At 46.2% G+C, this 25,026-nt stretch overlaps 2 protein-coding genes across 10 annotated transcripts in view; one reads left to right on the forward strand and one right to left on the reverse strand.

The window, feature by feature from the left end:
- mettl5 (methyltransferase 5, N6-adenosine) overlaps nt 1-10,484 on the reverse strand; it is a 30,627-nt gene extending 20,143 nt beyond the window's left edge. The window contains exons 1-2 of one of the 6 annotated variants that reach the window (XM_072579292.1): nt 10,347-10,484; nt 5,608-5,921 (exon numbers count right to left, since the gene is read on the reverse strand). In XM_072579292.1, the coding sequence (XP_072435393.1) occupies nt 5,608-5,716 (109 nt within the window). In that variant the 5' untranslated portion in view covers nt 5,717-5,921; nt 10,347-10,484. Of the gene's footprint in view, nt 1-5,607; nt 5,922-6,038; nt 6,063-10,062; nt 10,274-10,298 lie in introns of those variants that run through there. The other 5 variants (XM_072579287.1, XM_072579290.1, XM_072579289.1 and 2 more) reach the window with 5 other exon arrangements.
- Nucleotides 10,445-25,026, forward strand: part of ubr3 (ubiquitin protein ligase E3 component n-recognin 3) — a 356,926-nt gene continuing 342,344 nt past the window's right edge. For all 4 annotated transcript variants that reach the window (XR_011961687.1, XM_072579281.1, XM_072579282.1 and 1 more), the window contains exon 1: nt 10,445-10,872. Coding sequence is in view for 3 of the 4 variants with exons in the window: in XM_072579281.1 (XP_072435382.1) it covers nt 10,445-10,872 (428 nt within the window). In the remaining variant the exon portion in view is untranslated. The remainder of the gene's footprint in view (nt 10,873-25,026) is intronic.

A 25,026-nucleotide genomic window follows, 5' to 3' on the forward strand; every position in this document is an offset into this window, starting at 1 on the left:
GGGGGAATGGCAGGGTGGGTTGTATCTTGCGTGCATAACTGACTGTGATGTAAAACCCTGGATAAAGGGAGGATGGTTTCCTTGTTCGGGGAGCCTCGCTTGACGTGCTCAGCAAGCATCACGAAGAGTGTTAAGTGATCCTACAAAAGCTTGTACTTAGTTAAATAAATTGTGGCTGTTCACAGAAATTGGTATATTGCAATTGCATCAAGCGTGTAAGAATCTCAAGGAGGGAACCTCACATTTGGCAACAAGAGTGGGATTCCAACATATATGAAGCTTCCAGGCAGATTGAGTAAATGACTGACTGTGTGACGGTAATGTGAGAGGGTGGGCCCAGTAGATAAAATTTACATTTAGTCAACCCCTCATCCATTAGGACTCTGTAGTGACGGAATCGCTGAGATAACTTACATACTTGTACGCTAAGGAGATCGTCCCAGGGACATTAGAGTCCTCTAATAGCAGGGTTTGAGGACACAGAACACGGTCCATAAGATAAAGGATAACTACTGTGTCTGTCTCAATCACCCTGCCTTAGACCAGCTGTTAAGATTGGAAGACCCCACGCAAAGGTCAGGAATCTGAAGTGAGTGTGGAGACTGAGGACATTGGACTAGTATATAGAGATAAATTAGGAAGATTTTTAAAATGGGACAGACGTTGGATAAGTCGAACGTCGGAACCCCTTTGCCTTGGTTCCATTAGGATGACGCCCATGGACCGTCACTTCTGCCACCCCATAGACCGTGGGCACCGCCTCCGCAATTGCTGCCAGGACCACCACCATCAAAAACTCTGCGAAGCCTACCCATCACGTCACTTCTGCCCCCGCAGTTGCCGCTGTCTATCCCACTTCAGACCTCACTGATGTCACTCATCGGAACAACACCAATGAACCTGCAGAGTACGTCACTTCCTTTGGTGATGTCACTAATGATACCATGGCCACACCCACTCCAGAGACACAGTCTCTGCCCCCATACTCCCAGCTCCAGCTCTACACCATGACCTAGCTCCCAGCCCTGCCAAGTTTTTAACCATCCCCCAGACCTACACCTCACTGAGAATGGATGATCAGTCCGCAATAAAGGTCTCACCTAAATTACACTACACTCCTAGGTCAACGAATTCTAAACACATTGTGACATAAAACTTTTCTTCCACTGCCTCCGGGCTTACCTTTTCCATTGGGACTCCCACCCACCCACCAAGGACCCCTTCTCCCACCACCAACATACTCCATCCATTTGGACACTCCGTCCTGGTCACTTACCCGCTCTCAACATCTCCTCCACTTCCCGCACATCCTTGAACCCTACCCCTCCAAACGCAAGGATAGAACGACCTCTCCTCTCCTCCCCTCCACCCCCCTCCCCCCCAACCCCAACCACCCCTCCCCGGTTCTCATCTTCCACTCCACTAATCTCTGGATACCACACATTATCCTCTGCCATTTCCACCACTTACAATGCCATCATGACATTGACCGTCTCAACCTGTCCACCCCTCTCACCCTCTCCAACCACTCTCACTCACGAAGCACAGCCCTCCACTCCAACCCTAACCTCAACATTAAACCATTGAGCAAGGAGGGTGTGCATTAGTAGTCTGGGGCACCGACCTCTATACTGAAACCAGGTGCCAAATCATGGACACCTCCTCCTATTGCCACCTCAACCATAATCTCGCCTTCCGTCGCCAAACCATCATCTCCCAGACCATCCACAACCTCCAACCTCAGTCTCGGAACCGTACCACCAGGCTCTACCTCTTACCCAAAATTCACAAACCTGACTGCCCCAGTCGACCTATCGTTTCCTTCTGTCCCTGTCCCACCAAACTTATCTCCTCATATCTTGACATCATCCCGTATTCCCTTGGTCCTGGAACTTCCCACATACATTCAGGACACCACCCCATGCCCTCTACCTCCTTCATAACTTTAGTTTCCCTGGCCCTCAACTTCCCATCTTCACCATGGATATCCAGTTCCTGTACACATTCATCTGCCCTTCGTTTCTTCCTCTCCCGTCAAACCAAACAGTACTACTCCACTGATACATTCGTTCAATTGGCTGAACCGGTCCCCACCCTCAACAACTTCTCCTTCGAATCCTCCCATTTTCTTCCGACCAAAGGGGTAGACATGAACACCAGCTATGCCTACCTCTTGGTCGGATATATGGAACAGTCCATCCTCTGTAGCTGTACTGGCATCATTCCCCACCTTTTCCACTGCTGTACTGATGACTGTATTGGTACACCTCATGCTCCCATGAAGAGGTTGAATGGTTCATCTTTCACCCTGATCTCAAGTTCACCTGGACCATTTTGGACACGTCCCTCCCCTTCCTGAACCTCCATTTTCAGTCTCCATTTCTGGCGATCAACTCAACATGGATATCTACTTCCAATCCAGTGACTTCCACAGCTATCTGGACAAGACATCCTCCCACTCCGCCTCATGTAATAACTCCCTATTCCTCTGCCACTACTTTATCTGCTCCCAGGACGAGCAATTCCACTTCAGGACAAAGCCAGATGGCCTCTTACTTCAAGGACCACAATTTCCCTTCCCACATGATCAATAATGCCCTCCAGCACAGTTCCTCCACTTCCTGCATCTCTGTCCTTGAATCCCACCCATCCAAACGCAACAAGGATAGAACTCCCCAGACCTCACTTTCCACCCTACTCATGTCTGGATACAGCGCATTATCCTCTGCATTTCCACCACTTACAATCAGACCCCACCAGAAATATATTTTCTGCCCACCCCTTTCAGCATTCCACAGAGACCATTCCCTCCACTGCTCTCTCGTTAGGTCCAAGCCTCCCATCACCACACCCTCCACTCCTAGCACCTTCCCTTGCTGCCACAAGAGGTGTAAAACCTGCACTCATCTCCTCTCTCATCTCCATCCAAGGCCCCAAAGGATCCTTACACATCCAGCAAAGATTTTCCTGCAGATCCAAATACCTCATCTACTGTATCCATTGCTCCTCCACATGGGGAGACAGGACGCCAACCGGGGAACATCTCTCGGACACACACACCAAACAATTCCATTGTCCTGTGCTGATCACTTCAACTTCCCCTCCACTCCACCAAGGACAGGCAAGTCCTGGGCCTCCTCCAACACCGAATTTAAGCCACCCGATGCCTGGAGTAAGAACGCTTCATCATCCCTCTTGGGACCTTCCAAACACACAGCACCAAAGTTGATTTCACCAGTTTCCTCATCTCCCCTCACCCCACCTCATCCAATCCTCCAACTTGGCACCGCCTTTTTAAACTGTCCTTCCATCTTTCTTCGTACCTATCCGCTCTACCCGCCCCTCTGACCTATCACCATCACCTCTCACTTGTATCTACCTATCGCCTTACCAGCTACCTCCGACCCAGCCCCGCCCTACCCCACCCTCCTATTTATCTCTCAGCCCCTTCACCACCCCACAACATTACCGATGAAGGGCTCATGCCCAAAATGTTGATTCTCCTGTTCCACAGACCTGCTGTGCTTTTCCAGTGCTACACTTCAACTCCGATCTCCAGCATCTGCAGATCTCACGTTCTCCTCATCGCTGGAAGGAAGGGTCGATCAGAGGAATGGAAGGGAGGGGGAGGGACTGGGAAGGGAGTTGGGGGATGGGAAGGGCGGTTATTTGAAATTGGAGAACTTATTGTTGAGTCCTCTGGGTTGCAAGCTGCCCAAGCGGAAGATGATGTGTTTTTCCTCCAATTTGCAGTCTGATTCACTACGGCAATGGAGGGGGCTAAGGATGGTTATGTTGGAAAGGAGTGGGAAGGGGAATTAAAGTGGGCAGTGACTGAAGGACAAATCAGCCCCTGCGGGGCCAGCCGAGATGCTCGGTGAAATGTGTTGAGCTAAAGTTTGGTCTCGCTGATGTAGAGAAAATGTCAGAGGGTACCTGATACAGTAAACTAGGTAGGAGGAGAGGCAGGCGAGCCTTTGAATGACCTGGAAGCATTGTTTGGAACCCTGGATGAAGGTGAGGAGGGTGATGTGCTTGCAGATTTTGCATCTTTTATGCAGGTATCTGGGGGTTCTGTGGTGTCGGGGGTGGGGAGAGTGGCGCAAACCAAAGGTTGATGAAAGGAACAGTCCTTGCAGAAGGTAGACAGGGGTGGGCAGGGGAAAATGTCCTTGGTGATGGGGTCTAATCAGAGTTGGTGAAAGTGTTTCAGGATGATACATTGGATGCACAGACTAGTGGGGTGATAGGTGAGGACAAGGGGGAACCCTGTCTTTATTGCATTGAAAGGGAGGAGGGTTGAGTAGTGGATTGGGGAATGGAGGAGGTGCAGTGGAGGGCTGTTAGAGGGGAGAAACATTAGAGGGGGAAAGCAAGTTGTTCAAAATAGGTGGACAATTGGGATGATTGGGAGTGGAATGTCTCCTTGTCAGAGTAGATGTGGTGGAGAAACTGGGAGAACATGATGGTGTTCTTGCAGGATACTGGGTGGGAGGTGGTGTGGTCCAGGTAGTTATGGGAGTCTGTGGGTTTATAGTAAATGTTTGCCTGGAGACTGTTGCCAGAGATGGAAATGGAGAGGTCAAGAAAGAGGAGGGAAGTGTCTGAGATGGACCAAGTGAATTTGAGGGTGGGGTGAAAGTTGGAGGCGAACTGCTCCAGTTCGGCCTGGGCAGGATGTTGCACCAATGTAGTCATCAATGTAATGACAGAAGAATTGGGGCACAGTGTCTGTGTAGGTTCTGAAGAGGGACTGTTCGACATAGCTGACAAAGAGGGCCCATCCCAGTGCCCATGGCCACCTCCAGGATTTGGAGGAAATGGGAAGAGTTAAAGGAAAAGTTATTAAGGGTGAGGACGAGTTCGGCGAGGCTGAGGAGGGTATTGGTGGAAGGGGACTGGATGGGTCTGTTGGAGAGGAAGAAGCTAAGTGTGTGAAGGCCATCTTTGTGGGGTATAGACATGCATAAGGACTGCATGTCCACAGTGAAAAAAAGCACTAGGAGAACTAGAAATTACTAAAGAGATGAATGGCATGGTTAGTTCACGGATGTAGATGGGAAGTGTCTGAACCGAGGGAGAGGATGGAGTCGAGATAGGATGAGATCAGCTCGGTGGGGCAGGGAGACAATGGGTCTGTAGGGGTAGTTGGGCTGTTGTAGGAGCAGGTAGAACCAGGCAGCGTGGGGCTGGGATAGTGAAAGGTTGGAGACAGTGGAGGGGAGATCACTGGAGGCAATGAGGGCGGACAGTGTGAATGTGGTGTCCGAGACCTAGCATTTGGATTTTGAGAGAGGTCAGTCCTCCACAAGCGATAACAAATTGAAAATAGGCACCGGAGAATAAACATAACTTGTGTCGCTGCTCGTTGGATGCTGCCTGAACTGCTGTGCTCTTCCAGCACCACTAATCCAGTATTTGGTTTTCAGCATCTGCAGTCATTGTTTTTACCTTGTTTATACCTTGTGTCAATGTTTCTCTCAAAGGTTAGCTGTTTAAAATTAAGCAGTTTCTTAGTTCTCATTACTATGTTACAGCATGATGCCGACAGTATCTTCTGCTATTTTAAAAGGAAATGTAATTTTGATGAGTGTTCGCACTGCTTACCTGCTATATGCGGGCTCGTTGGATATTGTTCTAGGAGTAACTTCGGCTGCTCAAAAACATCCACTCGCTGCAATAAACTCTCCAATTCTTTCAGCTTGAGACGCTTCATGGTTTTTGTAGCCCATGTGCAACCAACTCCAACCCCTGACTACAAGCACAGCCTAATTCTTCAGTTCCGAAGAAATGATATTGGGCTCGAAACATTAACTCTCTCTCCACAGATGCTGCTGGCCAGATTTGCTGAGTTGTTCCAACACGTTCTTTTGGTTTTCGATCCTCTAGTCCCTAAGGTTCATAAATCATGCCAAGTTCAGCTGATGGAAAGGAAAGAATACAACGTTTAGATAAGGAGCGAACAAAGGGAAACATGACAATAAAAATCTGAATTAGTGATACAGCAATGGGTGAAAAAGTGGGGTTAGGTTTCCCACCTGAAACAACAATTCCTCATTGATCAGATAAGTTGGTGAGATAACATCCTCCTGCGAGGTGACAGAGCACTAAGATCCGTGGCTTTGGGTTTCAGCCAGATAGCAAGTACTCTGTTAAGGTTACCTAGCTGTGCTCTATTTGCATCTCTTAAAATCCTGTCCTGGATATACACAAATCTCCTTCAAAGATAAAATTGGGAAGAGTCATAGAGATGTACAGCACGGAAACTGATCTTTCGGTCCAACTCATCCATGCCGACCAGATATCCCAACCCAATTTACTCCCAACTGCCAGCACCTGGCCCATATCCCTCCAAACCCTTCCTATTCAAATACCTTTTAAATTTGCTATTGTACTAGCCTCCACTACTTGCTGTGGCAGCTCATTCCATACACTTACCACCCTCTGAAAATGTTGCCCCTTAAGTTTCTTTTATACCTTTTCCCTCTCATGCTAAACCTATGCCCTCTAGTTCTGGACTCTCCGATCTCAGGGAAGAAACTTTGTCTATTTATCCTATTCATGCCCCTTCTGCTTTTATAAACCTCTTTAAGGTCACCCCTCAGCCTCCAACGCTCCAGGGAAAACAGCCCTAGCCTATTCAACCTCTCCCTATAGCTCAAATCCTCCAACCCTGGGAACATCCTTGTAAATCTTTTCTGAATGTTTTCAAGTTACACAACAGTCTCCCGATTGAAGGAGCCCAGAACTGCACACAATATTCCAACAGTGGCCTAACTAAAGTCCTGTATAACTGCAATATGACCTCCCAACCCCTGTACTCAATACTCTGACCAATAAAGAAAAGCATACCAAACACCTTCTTCGCTATCCTATCCATCTGCAACTCTACTTTCAAGGAGCTATGAATCTGCACTCCAAGGTCTCTTTGTTCAGCAACACTCCCTAGGTCCTTACCATTAAGCATATAATTCCTGTTAAGATTTGTTTTCCCAAAATGCAGCACCTCACGTTTATCTAACTTAAACTCCATCTGCCACAGAGAGTAGATTGGTTTTCAGACTGGAGACCTGTGACCAGTGAAATGCCACAATGATAGGTGCTAGATCCATTGACTTTTGTCATTTATAAATAAATATTTGGGATGGTCATATGGCAGCTGTACAGGTTGGAATACCATGCTTCTAGGAATTCTCAGGCATGTCTCTGTTTGGCTTGTCCTAGGATGGATGTGCTGTGCTTCCTCATATGTATTCCAACCAGAACTCTATCAACAAGCTTATTGTCTTGGATCCCATTTATCAACTTCTGAGAAAAAGACCAGGAAATGACATACCCACAGGAAATGACATCACCAACCCAAGGAAACCTAAACACATAAATAGAAAGTGGGTCATAATACTAGTGCTTTACTGGAGGCTCTCTAGTATGATGATGAAATGTATGAAACTGAATCTTCCAGGTCAGTGAGCAAATTTACATCCATAAATGCTTTGGATGTAAACTTGAGGTATGGTTAATAAGTTTGCAGATGACACTAAATATGGAGGTGTAGTGGATAACAAAGGTTACCTCTGAGTTCAGTGGGATCTTGATCAGATGGAGAAATGGGCTGAGGAGTGGCAGACAGGATTAAACTTAAATCAGATAAGTGTGAGGTGTTGCATTTTGGAAAAGCAAAGCAGAACAGGACTTATACAACTTAATGGTAAGGTCCTAGGGAATGTTACTGAACAAAGAGACCTTGGAGTACAGGTTCATAATTCCTTGAAAGTAGAGTCACACGTAGATAGGACAGTGGGAAAAGTGTTTGGTCTGCTTGCCTTTATTGGTTAGTGCACTGAATATAAGAGTTGGATGGTTATATTGCAGCTGTACAAGTTTGGCCACTTTTGGAGGAGTACTTGTGATTTTGGTCTCTCCTATTGGAAGGATGGTGTGAAACTTGAAAGGGTTCAGAAAGGATTCATGACGATATTGCCAACCTTGGAAGGTTTGAGCTATAGGGAGAGGCTGAATAGGCTGGGGCTATTTTCCCTGGAGCATCAGAGGTTGAGTGGTGACCTTAGAGGTTTATAAAATCATAAGTGGCATATACATGGTAAATAGGCAAGGTCTTTTCCCTGGGGAGAGGGATTCCAAAACTGGAGGGATTGGTTTAGTGTGAGAGGGGAAAGACCTGAGGGTGGTGCATATTTGGAATGAACTGCTAGGGGAATTGGTGGAGACAGGTACAATTACAGCATTTAAAAGGCATCTGGACTCCTATATGAATAGGAAGGGATTGGAAGGGATTAGAAGGATATGGACCAAATGGGATTCTATATTTATAAATACAGGATATTTGGTGGGCATTGAGTTAGATAAAAAGGTCTGTTTCCATACTTTACATATCTATGACTTGAAGTGAAAGAAGATCAGCAAGAATGAAAACATCTAGTGAACTTAATATCACAATGAACAAAAGAAACAAAAGTTAGTGGTAAAAGCAGCAATGATTGTCTAATATTCTATCACACTATCTATCTACAAAACATATATATTTTCATGTCAAACAGCTGTTTATTTAAATAAAACTTATTTGCTGGTTATTGATTAGTAGTGTTATACAAGGATTACTTTATTATGGGACGAATTGTGAATAGAACTGTTGAACTCAGATGGAACTGAACTGAAGCTAAATATAAAAGGTCAATTTAATGTGGTAGAGAAGCGTAATGGAATTATATACTGGGAGAGAGTGAGAATTACATTATCTGCAATACTTCTAATGTATGTGTATTGCCTATAATTTTGGAACTGAGGAAAAGGTTCCTCAATACTGTATTATAATAAATTATAAATTTGTTTTGGAAGTCTAAGTCAAATTACAATGTGATTCATTTAGTTCAATGCATTCCAACATCAATTACAACATTTTAATATTACTAAGATGAACATGAGACTTGGGAGCTGGGCCATTTGGTCCTTCAATCTTGCTCCATCAGTCAGAAGATCATGACTGATCTCATTGTCGCCTTAGTTCCACTTTACTGTCTGCATCCCTCCACCGCATAAGCTTTTCTTCTTAAATATATTTAACACAGCCTTGAATCCAATCAATGATCCAGCCTTCATTGTTTCTTGGAGGGAAAATTCTACATACAAGGATCCCCTAAGCAAAAATAGTTCTTTTCAGCATCATCATGTCTTATTCATAAACTGTGCCCACTAGTGGTAACCTCTCCAACAATATGAAATATCCTCTTGGTATCTTGCATATCAATCACTAATATGTTTTCCAATGTTACATTTTCATCATTTATGCCCCATGTATCCCACGTTCTCATTACTAATGACGCTCCCAGCTTACATGTTCATTATTTAGCCCCCTCTTCCAACTTTTACATCCATTACTTAGATTTTATTTTAACAGAATTTGAAATTGCAAATGCTTAATTTTTACGACACTTAAGATTTGCGATTCAGTCAAAAACTTGAAGCATTATGAACATGGTGCTATTTTCATTAAAATTGCTGTAAAAGTAGTTAATTGCTTTTCACTAAATTCCTACGCACAAGGCAGCAGGGTGAATGTGGGCAGCGGTACTGGGAAAAGATGTGCGTTTGATGGGGAGATTTGCAGCATAGGGGACAGTGTGGGGGGGGGGGGGGGGTTTGCAGGGTCCTTGAGGTAGGTAAATGCATAACACGTGTTGAGAAGGTTCTCCTTTAACGTTGGACAATTAAAAAAAAATCCCAGACAGGAACTCTGTCCTTTAGGTGCAACATATTTGTTGCCTAAACCTAAGCATTAAAATAACTCGCTATTCTCTCTGGAAATGCAACCATCAGTTGTTAAATGCGAGCATACGCACAAATGGTTGCATAAATGATTATTGTGTCCTCCCATGCCAGCTGAAGCGGGCCTTACTTTTATTGTTTGTGATGGGGTCAGCCTGCCAACACCAACATTCCGAACCAACTTTCACTTGCTCAAAACCTATTAGATTTCCAACTGTGTTCTGTTCTGATGAAAAGTCAAACTTGAAACGTTTAACCCTGTTTTATCTTTCCACAGACCTGATTGAGCATTTCCAACAAATTCCTGTCATTTCGTTCAGATTTCAAGCTGCTTTGCTGTGAGTGTGTTGCAGCAAAAATATTTACATTGAACGTACGTGCTTGTTCGCGCACACGCACATTTCAAAGAATCATAAGTTCCTCCTGCACCATTTCTAGGAGTTGTAATTTTTTCGGAACGAGGGACGAGCAACAACTCTCCGCAACATCCCCCCCTCCCCGGGAAACGCGCTTACCAACTGTAGTGAAGAGCACTTCCGGAACGAGGCGCGCAGACATTCTACCTGCTTCCGGCGGCGGGTGAACTCTCACGAGAGTTGGCAGCAGGCTGCTCCAAGAACAAAATAAATAAGCAGGCTCGGCTGGCCGGCTGCGGGCCGCTATGGCGGCGTCACTACTGGGCCGGGACAAGAGGAGTACGGCCGCTTCGCTGAAGGCTGAGTGCGGCCGGCAGGATGGTAGGGGCGTGCAGCTGCTCGGAGAGCTGCTGGATAGCGTCCTGAGCCCGGAGAGAGCGGCGGCCGAGGCCGAGGTGATCGAGTGGTGCAAGAGCCTGATGGCCGGTGGCGAGAGCTTCGATGACTTCTGCAAAATGGTGCGCGGCTATGACAACGCGACCCTGTGCGGCTTGGTGTGGACCGCCAACTTCGTGGCGTACCGCTGCAGGACGTGCGGGATCTCCCCGTGTATGTCCCTGTGCGCCGAGTGCTTCAACGCCGGAGAACACACGGGTCACGATTTCAACATGTTTCGGAGTCAGGCGGGCGGGGCCTGTGACTGCGGGGACAGCAGTGTGATGCGGGAAAGTGGGTGAGTGAACAGAGCCCTGAAACAGGAGCTCTGAGCCTAGATCTGACCCGGGCACCCCTCTCGTAATAAACTCCGGATCAAGGACAGCCCTTGCATTTTTTTTTGGAATAAACTTTATTTTAAAACCAGTAACAGTTTACATTCACCGGGTATTTGTTGATGTTGACCTTAGGCCAAGAGTAGCAAAATTAGCACTTGTTTGTAAACTTTCCGTGCTCCGTTGCCAATACGCAAGATCCCTGTGGCTCTTTACTGGTGCTATCCAGAGATTTCGGAATGTTTCTTTACCCGTATTTTGTAAGAATCAGGAATGCTATGCTGACATAAAAGTTATAATATAAGTAGTTAAAGGTATAAATACATTTAGTAAATATTTTAAAAAGTAGAATTACTCCCTCTATTTCGTAAAAATAAGGGTTTGTTTATGTAAACCTGCTGCAAGTTTGGAAGGTTTCGAGTTTTCTGTTGACGTGTCACTAAATAACATTAAATCACTGACGGACTTCTGTCACAATCGTAAATATCGTGTGACATTTTAAGTATTACCCGCATACGACAGCGTATAAGTGTAGGTGTGATGCCCATACAAATTTATCCCCGAAGCACAAATTTTACAAGTAACAGCACTGATTCCTTCTTGTCGTGAACCATCTAAAAAATAATAATAGTACGGAGAAGTTAACGTTTTGTTGGTGTGAGCAGTCGCCGAGTCCGACAGCATTTATGGATAGCTAACTAATTCATCGGTTTGTATTTACTGAAAACAAGAAATGCTGAAGATCACAGGCGGGCAGGTAGCATCCATGGAGAAAAAGCAACCGAACGTTTCGACTCTGGATGACTCTTTTTCGGAGTTGACATGACATATGCAGCAGACAGTGTTTATGCAATGTTTGGGGGAAAAGATGTTAATAGTTTAGATTGTGATTCAACGTCCTTTCTTCCTACTCCAGCCACTATTGCATAAATGCTACCCCCTCCACACTTCACGTGTGATGAAGAGTCATCTAGACTGGAAAGCTAGCTTGCTTTATCTCCATAGATGTTGCCTGACCTGCTGTGATCTCCAGTTTTCTTTTGTTGTCAGATACCAGCATCTGCAGTAGTTTGCTCCTAAACTGATGATCTTTCACGTTTGTGACTTTCTTCAGAACTGACCCTGAAGCATTAACTTGTTTTTTCAATGGGTGCTGCCTGATCTGTCGACCACTTTCTGTTTTTGGAATATAGGAGTAGCCATTGGCATCTTGAGTGTACTCCATCATTCTAGATCATGATTGATCACTTACTACAACATTGATTTTTCCCACACACACTTCCCCATGTTCCTTGATGTCATTAGTATCCAAAAATAAATCAACCTCTGACTTGAACATACTCAGTGGCTGAACTTTCACAGCTTTTAGGGTATAGAATTCCAAAGATTTACTGCTCCTGAGTGAAGAAGTTTCTCCTCATGTTGGTCCTAAATAGCTTGTCTGGGTTCTAGACTCCAAAACTCCCCCTCCTTAATCAGGAAAGAATCCTACCTGTATCTTCCCTGTTGAGGCCTGTCAGGATTTTATTAATTTCAGTTAAATCCCTTTCTCTCTTTTTAAACTTAAGAGAAGGCTCTGTCTCCTACAGGAACAATCCTGTTGTCTCATGGATTATTCTGGTGAATGTTTGCTATAGCACCTTTATGGCAAGTATATCCTTCTTTTTAAGAAGCCTTGCACAACAAAATTTAAGGTGCAATCTCAAAAAGATTCTACAGAAATGAAGCAGAACACTTTTATTCCTGTACTCCAATCCTCTTATGATAAAGGCCAACCTACCATATGCCTTCCTAACTGATTGCTGCACTTGCATGTTGGATTTCAGTGACTCATGAATATTGATATCCAGGTCTCTTGACATCAATATTTCCCAATTTCTCCCCATTTAAGAAAAACCTTGCACTACTTCATCCAATCAAAGGGATACCCTCAAACATGCATGGAGATAGACCCTTCGGTCCAACTCGTCCATTCCAACTAGTTATCCTCACCTAATCCAGTCCCATTTGCCAGCACTTGTCTCATATCCCTCTAAACCCTTCCTATTCATATACCCATCCAGATGTGTTTTAAATGCTATAATTGTACCATCCTCCACCACTGGTAGCTCATTCCATCCATGCACCACCCTCTGGGTGAAAAAGTTGCCCCTTAGGTCTCTTTTATATCTTTTTTCCCCCTCATCCTAAACCTATGCCCTCTAGTTCTGGACTCCCCCAACGCAGGGAAAAGACTTTGTTTATTCCTATCCATGCCCCTCATGATTTTATAAACCTCTATAAGGTCACCCCTCAGCCTCCGACACTCCAGGGAGAACAGCCCCAGCTTGTTCAGCCTTTCCCTATAGCTCAAATCATCCAACCCTGGCAACATCTTTGTAAATATTTTCAGAGCCCTTTCACATTTCACAACATCCTTCCAATAGGAAGGAGACCAGAATTGCATGCAATATTCCAACAGTGGCCTAACCAATGTCCTGTACAGCCGCAACATGCCCTCCCAAATCCTGTACTCAATACTCTGACCAATAAAGGAGATCATACCAAACGCCGCCTTCACTATCCTATCCACCTGCGACTGTACTTTCAAGGAGCTATGAACCTGCACTCCAAGGTCTCGTTGTTCAGCAACACTCTCTAGGACCTTGCCATTAAGTGGATAAATCCTGCTAAGATTTGCTTTCCCAATGTGCAGCACCTTGCATTTATCTGAATTAAACTCCATCTGCCACTTCTCAGCCCATTGGCCCATCTGGTCAAGATCCTGTTGTAATCAGAGGTATCCTTCTCAGTCCACTACACCTTCAATTTTTTGTGTCACTTGCAAACTTACTAACAATAACTGTAAAACCTGCGGCCACACCTCCTCCCTCACCTCTGTCGAAGGCCCTAAAGGAGCCTTCCACATCCATCAAAGTTTTATTTGCACATCCAATAATATCATTTATTGTATCCATTGCTCCTGATGCGGTCTCGTTTACATTGGAGAGACAGGGCACCTCCAAGCAGAGTGCTTTAGGGAACATCTCCTGGACACCCGCACCAATCAACCACACCACCCTGTGGCCCAACATTTCAACTCCCCCTCCTCTGCCGAGGACATGGAGGTCCTGGGCCTCCTTCACCGCCGCTCCCTCACCACCAGACGCCTGGAGGAAGAACGCCTCATCTTCCGCCTCGGAACACTTCAACCCCAGGGCATCAATGTGGACTTCAACAGTTTCCTCATTTCCCCTTCCCCCACCTCACCCTAGTTCTAAACTTCCAGCTCAGCACTGTCCCCATGACTTGTCCGGACTTGTCCTACCTGCCTATCTCCTTTTCCACTCCACTCCACTCTCTCCTCGCTGACCGATCACCTTCATGCCCTCCCCCACTCACCCATTGTACTCTATGCCACTTTCTCCCCACCCCCACCCTCCTCTAGCTTATCTCTCCATGCTTCAGGCTCACTGCCTTTATCCTGATGAAGGGCCTTTGCCCGAAACGTCGATTTCAAAGCTCCTTGGATGCTGCCTGAACTGCTGTGCTCTTCCAGCACCACTAATCCAGAATCTGGTTTCCAGCATCTGCAGTCATTGTTTTTACCTCGTTGATTTTAACCCTACTGCAAATCCTCTTGCAATGATGCCTGCCTTGAAGAAGTTTTCCTCCTCTCTACAAGAATCTCAGGGAGTCCCTCTCCCACTGCAACTCCCAGGTCATTTCCTCTGCCCTGAAGCTCTTCAACCATGTCGTGAAACAAACTCGCTATCACATTTGCTTCGTCAGTGCCTACCTCCGTAACCAACTCCTCCCACACGGACTCCGGACCACCTTTAAACCAGCAGAGTTCGGACCAGAACAGGACAAACAGTACAGACAACAGATTCAAAAACACCAGCAACAGTTCTCCTTCAAGATCCTCCGCTCCACGCTTGCAGCAATGCGCCCGCACCTAACCTCTCTACAGTCATCCCTGCCTCAGCTGAGGGCCACACACTCTCAGAATTGCAAAGGACCCACTCTGTACTACATTCTCAGGAGAATTCATACTCTCAATAAACAGTATTTCAATTCCATCTCCAACATCAAAAACTGAAAGTACAACAAACTTTTATCCACCCACCTCCATAACAAGCGCTCCTCAAACATTCCAGAAGATTCCTTGGCCTCGTAATCTATTCCGCCATTAGCCATGCGGCTGATGCAGCTGCCACCCCCACGCTGATTGATGATGTCACTTCCACCCCTCACAATTCCTCATGCATCATACGTGACATCACTTCCGCCCTTCACATCATTGCTGATGCCACATGCTCAGTGACCATCCCTACCTGCATTCTGCTGACATGCCCCCCACAGACCCCACTGTCACTATCCCCACCCTCCAGAACCCCGAGGGGAACGCTACCCCTGTTCGTGACTCCACCCCCATTCCCCCCACCATCACACCCACTCCAGTTACAGGTTACGCCCCCACTCCCAGCTCGACACCCACACCAGATCCCAGCTCCCAGCCCTGCCGAGTTTTCACCATCCCACAGACCTCCCCCTCACTGAGGACGAACGATCAGTCCTCAGCAAAGGACTCACTTTCATCCCCCTCCATCCACGCATCAATGAATTTAATACACGCCGTGACGTCAAACAATTCTTCCGTTGCCTCCGCCTCCGAGCTTACTTTCACAATCAGGACTCCCACCCACCTCCAACACACTGCATCCACCTGGACACCTCGCGCTGGCCTATTACTTGCCCTGGACCTCTTCATTTCCAACTGCCGCCAGGACATTAACCACCTCAATCTGTCTACCTCCCTCCCCCACTCCAACCTCTCACCCTCACAACATGCAGCCCTCCAATCCCAACCTCGCCATCAAGCCAGCAGATAAAGGGGGCACAGTGGTAGTCTGGCGCACTGACCTCTACACTGCTGAAGCCAAATGTCCCCTCGAGGACACCTCTTCCTCCTGCCCCCTCGACCATGACCATGACCCCACCCCCCCCCCCCCATCACCAAACCATCATCTCCCAGACCATACAGAACCTCATCACCTCAGGGGATCTCCCACCCACAGCTTCCAACCTCATAGTCCGGGAACCCCGCACTGCCCGGTTCGACCTCCTTCCCAAGATCCACAAGCCTGACTACCCTGGCCGACCCATTGTCTCAGCATGCTCCTGCCCCACTGAACTCGTCTCTACCTACCTTGACACTGTCCTATCCCCCCTATCCAGGAACTCCCCACATACGTTCGAGACACCATCCATGCCCTCCAACTCCTCCAAGACTTCGGTTTCCCCGGCCCCCAACGCCTTATCTTCACCATGGACATCCAATCCCTCTACACTTCCATCCGCCATGACCAGGGCCTCCAAGCCCTTGTTTTTTCCTCTCCAGATGTCCCCAACAGTACCCTTCCACCGACATACTCATTTGTTTGGCTGAACTGGGTCCTCACCCTTAACAATTTCTCCTTTGAATCCTCCCACTTCCTCCAGACTAAAGGGGTAGCCACGGGCACACGTATGGGCCCCAGTATGCCTGTCTCTTTGGCTACGTAGAACAGTCCATCTTCCATAATTACACTGGCGCCACTCCCCACCTCTTCCTCCGCTACATTGATGACTGCATTGGCGCCACCTCTTGCTCCCACGAAGAGATTGAGCAATTCATCAACTTCACCAACACATTCCACCCTGACCTTAAATTTACCTGCACCATTTCTGACACCTCGTTCCCCTTCCTGGACCTCTCCATCTCCATTAATAACGACTGACTTGACACTGACATTTTTTTACAAACCCACCAACTCCCACAGCTACCTGGATTACACCTCTTCCCACCCTACCTCTTGCATAAATGCCATCCCATATTCATAATTCCTCCGCCTCCGCTGGATCTGTTCCCAGGAGGACCAGTTCCACCACAGAACAAACCAGATGGCCTCCTTCTTTGGAGACTGCAATTTCCCTTCCCACGTGGTTAAAGATGCCCTCCAACGCATCTCGTCTACATCCCGCACCTCCACCCTAAGACCCCACCCCTCCAATCATAACAAGGATAGAACGCCCCTGGTGCTCACCTTCCACCCTACCAACCTACGCATAAATCAAATCATCCACCGACATTTCTGCCATCTCCAAACAGACCCCACCACCATGGATATATTTCCCTCCCCACCCCTTTCCGCCTTCCGCAAAGACCGTTCCCTCCGTGACTACCTGATCAGGTCCACGCCCCCCTACAACCCACCCTCCCATCCTGGCACATTCCCCTGCCACCGCAGGAACTGTAAAACCTGCGCCCACACCTCCTCCCTCACGTCTATCCAAGGCCCTAAAGGAGCCTTCCACATCCATCAAAGTTTTACTTGCACATCCACTAATATCATTTATTGTATCCGTTGCTCCCGATGCAGTCCCCTCTACATTGGGGAGACTGGGCGCCTCCTAGCAGAGCGCTTTAGGGAACATCTCCGGGACACCCACACCGGCCCGTGGCCCAACATTTCAACTCCCCCTCCCGCTCTACTGAGGACATGGAGGTCCTGGGCCTCCTTCACTGCCGCTCCCTCACCACCAGACGCCTGGAGGAAGAACGTCTCATCTTCCGCCTTGGAACACTTCAACCCCAGGGCATCAATGTGGACTTCAACAGTTTCCTCATTTCCCCTTCCCCCATCTCACCCTAGTTCTAAACTTCCAGCTCAGTAACTGTCCCCATGACTTGTGCGGACTTGTCCTACCTGCCCATCTCCTTTTCCACCTATCCACTCCACCCTCTCCTCCCTGACCTATCACCTTCATGCCCTCCCCCACTCACCCATTGTACTCTATGCTACTTTCTCCCCACCCCCACCCTCCTCTAGCTTATCTCTCCACGCTTCAGGCTCACTGCCTTTATTCCTGATGAAGGGCTTTTGCCCGAAACGTCGATTTCAAAGCTCCTTGGATGCTGCCTGAACTGCTGTGCTCTTCCAGCACCACTAATCCAGAATCTGGTTTCCAGCATCTGCAGTCATTGTTTTTAACTAACTTACTAACTATACTTATTATGCACACATCCAAATTATTTATATAAATGATGAAAAATAGTGTACCTAGCACCAATCCTTGTGGCACTCCACTGGTCACAGGCCTCCAGTCTGAAAAACAACCCTCCACCACCACCCTCTGTCTTCTACCTTTTGAGCCAGTTCTGTATCCAAATGGCTTGTTCTCTTTGTATTCCATGAAATCTAACCTTGCTCACCAGCCTCCCATGAGGAACCTTGCTGAACGTCTTGCTGAAGTCCACATAGATTACATCCACTGCTTTGTCCTCATCAATTCTCTTTCTTTCTTCAAAAAACTCCATCAAGTTCATGAGACACTATTTCCCGTGCACAAAGCCACGCTGACTTCCCTAATCAGTCCTTGCCTTTGCAAATACGTAAATCCCGTCTCTCAGAATTCCTTCCGACAGCTTGCCCACCATCAATATCAGGCTCATCTATAGTTCCCTGGCTTGTCCTTTCCAACTTTCTTAAATAGTGCCAATACATTAGTCAATCTCCAGTCTTCCAGCATCTTACCTATGACTGTTGATGATACAAATATCTCAGCAAGTAGTCAAGCAATCACTTGGCTAACTTCCCACAGAATTCTTGAGCAAACCTGATCAGGTCCTGGGTATTTGACCATTTCTGTGCATTTCAAGACATGCTGTACCTCCTTCTCTGTATTATGGACTTTTTTCAAGTTGTCACCAAGTATTTCCCCCCATTCTATAAATTCCATGAGCTTCTCCCCAGTACACACTGATGCAAAATACTCGTTTAGTATCTCCTCCATCTCCTGTGGCTGCATACATAGGCTGCCTTGCTGAGGGGCCCTATTGTCTGCCGATTCACCCTTTTGTCCTTTAATGTATTTATAAAAACCCTTTTGGATTCTCCTTTTACCTTATTTGCCAAAGCTCTCTCGTGTCCCCTTTTTGCCCTCCTGATTTTCCCCCTGAAGTATACTCCTACCGGAGATACTCAATTTCTGCTGTCTATATCTGATATATGCTTCCTTCTTTTTCTTCACTAAAACTTCAATCTCTTAGTCATCCAGCATTTCCTGCATCTACCAGCTTTTTCTGTCTACTTCACAGGAATATACTGTCTCTAGACCCTCGTTATTTCTGAAGGCAGCATTTTCTAGTTGTCCCTTCATCTGCGAGCATCTGCCTCCAATCATCTTTTGAAAGTTCTTGCCTAATAATGTCAAAATTAGCCTTCCTCCAATTTAGAACTTCAACTTTTAGATCTGGTCTATCCTTTTCCATCACTATTTTAAAACTAATAGAATTATGGTTGCTGGCCCCAAAGTGCTCCTCCATTGACATCTCAGTCACCTGCCCTGCCTTATTTCCCAAGAGTAGGTCAAGTTTTGCACCTTCTCTAGTAGGAGCATCCACATACCCAATCTGAAAATTTTCTTGTACGCTCTTAACAAATTCCTCTCCATCTAAAGACTTAACACTATGGCAGTCCCAGACTATGTTTGGAAGCCATAGCCACCCTAGTATTCTTATGGATTCGTATAGATATAATTTTTTTGTCAATTTCCTGCTGACTATTAGGGGGTCCATAATATAATCAGAATAAGGTGATCATCTCTTTTTTCATATTTCTCAGTTCCACCTGAATAACTTTCCTGGATACAATCGCAGGAATATCATCTCCAAGTACAGCAGTAACACTATCCCTTATCAAAAATGCCACTCCCCACCCCCCCACACTTTTCTATCCTTCCTAGAGCATTTGTTATCCATAGTATATTTCATCTGCCATAGTATTGCCAACTCACTCAGTCTGTCTCTTGAAGCCTCTTTACACCTTGTGTCATCTGCAAATTTGGGAATATAACTAATGCCACTGAGGCTCAAGCACTGATCTTTGCAGTGGTCCACTAGTTCCAAACTGGCAGTCTCGGAATGACACATTTCATCCTACTTGGTTTTCTTTCTGTTCATCAGACTTGAATCCATGCTGGTATATTGCTACCTATTCCAAGGGCTATGGGTTTGTTTATTAACCTCCTATGCAAGGCCTTATTGAAACATTCTGAAAATCCAAAGACATCCCATCATTAGTTTTCCCTTTTTTTTTAACTTTTGCTAGTAACGTCCTCAAGCTACACAACTTTATCAGACTTGCTTTCTGTTTTAATAATCTGTTTATTATTTTCTAAGTATGCAGTTAATCATATTGCTTAAAATAAATTGTAGCATTTTCCCTACCATTTGATGTCAGGTTCACTGATCTTAAATTTCCTCAGTGGTGTGTTTGCAAAATTCCAATCTGCAGCCTACAGAATGTGTAGAATTTCGCAAAGTGATCAGTATATTTACCTCTATAGATAGCTTTCAGTATCCGAATGGAAATTGTTTTCAGATCTTTAGCCATGTCATTAATTTCTCTAGTGCTACTTCATTTGACTAATTGCTTTCAGTTCAGCATTCTCATTGGTTCCTTTGATAACTCCTCTTGGAAGATTTCTTGTAGCTTCTTCCATGAAGATGGGCACAAAAGTAATCATTTAGCTTCTGTCATTTCCCTACATCCTGTTATAATTTCAGATTTTTTGATTTTCAGCATCTCCTGTATTTTGCATTTATTCTAACTGTTGGGAAAGACCGTTTTCAAGATTGCTTTTGATGGAGCAATGAGTTTCATTGTCTTTCATGGATAATTGGAGAGATTATAATGATACCTCGAAGGTAGCAAAGCATCCCATGGCCCTTCAAATGAATGTTATGCAATCAAATTTTAACAAGTTACAATAAGAAATTGTTGGGGTAGTGATCAAAATTTAAAATAACAACTTAAGGACCAGCTTAAATGAAAAGACTGAGATTGAGAAGAATTCCAGGGCTTGGGGTCTCGGTTGTGAAAGACAAGGCTGTCGGTGATGGAGTGATAAAAATTGGTGAGTATGCAAGAAGTCAGAATTGGAGAGGCAAAACATTCTTTCAGAGTTGTATGGCTAAAAGAGGTGACTGAGAATAAAAATGGTGAGGTAATGCAGGGATTTGAATACCAGGATGAGAATTTAAAATTTTTCAGGGCGTGAAAGCCAGAGTAGGTCAGTGAACATGTGTGAGTCGGAATCGCTGAGTTAGGACACTAGTGGTTGTGCTTGGGATGAAGTCAAGTTGGCAGGATATTAATCAGAAGAGCATTGGAATAGTTGGACCTGACTATGATATTAGAGCATGGGTGTGGTTTTCAGTAACCGGTGGATTGGGTAGGATGGTGATTGGTAAAATCCGAGAATTTAACTCATGGTTTGGGTAAATGCTTGTTGGTTCCTCTTTATATGAAATATAACACCAGAGATGTGAATTGTCAAGTTTAACCTGGAAGTGCCACTGGACTGGGGTGGACAAAGTCAGGCATCCCATGGCACCAGGTTATAGTACAATAGATTTATTTCAAAATACAAATTTTGATATGCTGCTGCTTTGTCAGATAGCTGACTTGTTAAAGATAAAAAGGAAATTGCCCATTCCTTTCACTCCTCCCTGCCACAAGTCGGATTAATTCCTCCCACTAACCAACCAGGTTGTACCCTTTACCTGTCTTCACCTATCCACACTTTGCCACTCTGCCCTGCCATTCCCTTTACCTGCAGCTCCCCTCATACCCACCCCCAGCCTTGAAGGAGGGTTACACCTGAAACGTCGACATCTCCACGTCCTTGATGCTGCCTGGCTTGCTGTGTTCTTCCAACCTTCTGTCAGTTTATTGTCAGGTAGCTGGGCAGTTGCCAGCCAACTGGGTGCAGTGTGTATGTCTGCTGAGCCACAATAGCCTGTGGTAGGGCCAGACTTTGAATAAAAAGTGTGCTGGAGAAACTGAGCAGGTTGGCAGCATCTGTGAAGAGAGCAACAGTTAGTATTTTGAGTCTGGTATGAAACTAATTTTTGATTCAGATCTCCAGCATCTGCAGTATTTTGCTGTAAATACATCGAAGGAAGTCTCTCCTGAATTGTTTTTATCTTTGTCCCTCACTTTCCTCCTTCTTCTTTAAGGCACTCTTTAAAACTCACCTCTTCGACCAAGCCTTTGATCGTCTGCCCAGTTTTTAAAATTCATTCACAGGATGTGAGCATTGCTGGTTAGGCTAGCATTAATTGTCCAGAAGTCAGAGTGGAACTGGAGTGTAGTTTTAACTAGATCTCCCTATTTTTATCCACATTCTTTTTGAAATAAAGATCAACATTCCATTCTCCTACCTACTGAACTAGGATGCTAACATACATGAGAACCCACCAGATCCCCCTCTGTGGCAGCTTTAAGCAGTCTTTCCCAATTTACATAATATTTAATGCTTCTATTCATTCCAAAGTGTATAACTTCACATTTTCTCACATTATATCCCATCTGCCAAGTTTTTGACCACTGACTCAACCCGACTGAATTCCTCTGTAGACTTGTTTCACCTATACTGCTTGCCTTTCTGTCAATTGTTTGTGTCACCTGCAAACGTGGTGGTAGCATGTTCACTTGTGCCACCCAAGTAATTATTATAAGTAATTGTGACCTTCTCGCTGAAACTGGTACTCCACTATTTACAGGTTGCCATCCTAAAAATGCTCCCTTTAATCCAACCCTGTCTCCTCTTAGTTATGCAATCCATGCTGAAAGATATTTTCTCATCAGCCTGTTCAGAGGTGTTATGACGCACCTCTTGTGGCAGATGGGACATGGGCCTGGGCCTCCTGGCTCTGAGATAGGGAGACTACCACTATACCATTCGAGCCCTTTTCTGTCTGTCTTAAGTTGCCTTGTGTGCGATATCTTTTTATTAAATGCTTTTTTTGCCAATCCAGATTTGTTGCATGTAGCAACTTTGTTTGATCCTCCAACAGCTCATTACAGCCTTTTTTTTAGAAAAATGGGCAAAATAGAGAAAGTCTAGAGGTAAGGTCAGAGTTGATACAGAGGTCACATTTGATCTAGCATGGCAGCAAGGAGTTCTAGGGGTGTGTGTGTGTGTGTGTGTGGTTGTGAGATCTCATCTGTTTTGAACCATACTTCTAACAAAGAAAGATGGCTGTGTTTGTTAAAGTTGTTAGAGATCAGACACCTTGGCTCCAAGACATCTCAGCGGAATTCCTCAGGAGAGTAACCTAGGCTCCATCTTCAGCTGCTTCATCAGTGACCTTCTTTATATCAGATGTAGCAATGTACCAATCATTGCTGAATAGGTTTCAGTACCATTTGTGATTCCTCTGGATGTAAGTTTGCTTGCTGAGTTGGGAGGTTTGTTTTTAGACATTTCATCACCATACTAGGCAACATCAATGAGCCTCTGGTGAAGCGCTGGTGGTATGTCATGCTTTCTATTTGTGGTGTTTGTTACAGTCCTAGCAAGGTATTTTGTAAATGACATTAGTTTTGCTTACTGTTTGTATAGGGTCCTTCAAGTTCATTACCCGCTATTTTAGTGTGTTATTAGATTTGTGGGCTCATGATGCCAAGAGGTCTGAGTAGTCTAGAAGTCATTTCCAAGATGTCTTTGATGTAGGGGAGAGTGGCTAGGGATTCTGGACGTGTTTTGGCTGCTTGTTTGGGTTTGTTGCTGAGAAAACTGTGAACTGTGTTTATTGAGTATCCGTTCTTCTTGAATACACTGTATAGGTATTTCTCTTCTGCTCTTCGGGCAGCACAGTGGCTCAGTGGTTAGCACTGCTGCCTCCAAGCACCAGGGACCCAGGTTCAATTCCTGCCTTTGGCAGCTGTCTGTGTGAAGTTTGCACATTCTCCCTGTGTCTACGTGGGTTTCCTCTGGGTGCTCTGGTTTCCTCCCACAGTAGGAGAAAGTGAGGACTGCAGATGCTGGAGATCCGAGCTGAAAAATGTGTTGCTGGAAAAGCGCAGCAGGTCAGGCAGCATCCAAGGAGCAGGAGAATCGACGTTTCGGGCATGAGCCCTTCTTCAGGAGTGAGGGAGGTGTGCCAAGCAGGCTCAGAAAAGGTAGGGAGGAGGGACTTGGGGGAGGGGCATTGGGAATGCGATAGGTGAGGTTGATACACCAGAGAGGGGGTGGGGGTGGAGAGGTCGGGAAGAAGGTTGCAGGTCAAGAAAGCGGTGCTGAGTCCGAGGGTTGGGACTGAGATAAGGTGGGGGGGAGGGGAAATGAGGAAACTGGAGAAATCTGCATTCATCTCTCGTGGTTGGAGGGTTCCTAGGTGGAAGATGAGGCACTCTTCCTCTAGGCGTCGTGTTGCCATAGTCTGGAGTTGGAGGAGGCCAAGGACCTGCATGTCCTTGGCGGAGTGGGAGGGGGAGTCAGTGTTCAGCCACTGGTTGGTTGGGTTGGTTGGTGCGGGTGTCCCAGAGGTGTTCTCTGAAACGTTCTGCAAGTAGGCGGCCTGTCTCCCCAATGTAGAGGAGGCCTCATCGGGTGCAGCGGATGCAATAAATGTGTGTGGAGGTGCAGTGAATTTGTGTTGGATATGGAAGGATCCCGTGGGGCCTTGGAGGGAAGTGAGGGGAGAGGTGTGGGGTGCAAGTTTTGCATTTCTTGCGGTTGCAGGGGAAGGTGCCAGGAGTGGAGGTTGGGTTGGTGGGGGGTGTGGACCTGACGAGGGAGTTGCGGAGGGAGTGTCTTTCCGGAATGCTGGGAGGAGAGGGAAAGATATCCTTGGTGGTGGGAAAGACGAAGGATGATATAATGTGTCTGGAGGTTGGTGGGGTGGTAGGTGAGGACCAGTGGAGTTATGTCCTGGTGACGATTGGAGGGGCGGGGTTCAAGGACGGAGGAGCGGGAAGTGGAGGAGGTGCGGTGGAGAACATAGTCAACCACGTCTGAGGGGAAATTGCAGTCTTTGAAGAAGGAGGCCATCTGAGTTCTTCGGTATTGGAATTGGTCCTCCTGGGAGTGGAGGCGAAGGAATTGGGAATATGGGATGGCGTTTGTACAGGGGGCAGTGTGGGAGGAGGTGTAATCTAGGTAGCTGTGGGAGTCGGTCGATTTTATACTAAATATCCGTGTTGAGTCGGGCGCCTGAGATAGAAATGGAGAGGTCGAGGAAGGGAAGGGAGGAGTCTGAGATGGTCCAGGTAAATTTGAGGTCGGGGTGGAAGGTGTTAGTA

This window comes from Chiloscyllium punctatum, chromosome 10, assembly GCF_047496795.1.
Source record: "Chiloscyllium punctatum isolate Juve2018m chromosome 10, sChiPun1.3, whole genome shotgun sequence".
In the NCBI taxonomy this organism is placed as follows: domain Eukaryota; kingdom Metazoa; phylum Chordata; class Chondrichthyes; order Orectolobiformes; family Hemiscylliidae; genus Chiloscyllium; species Chiloscyllium punctatum.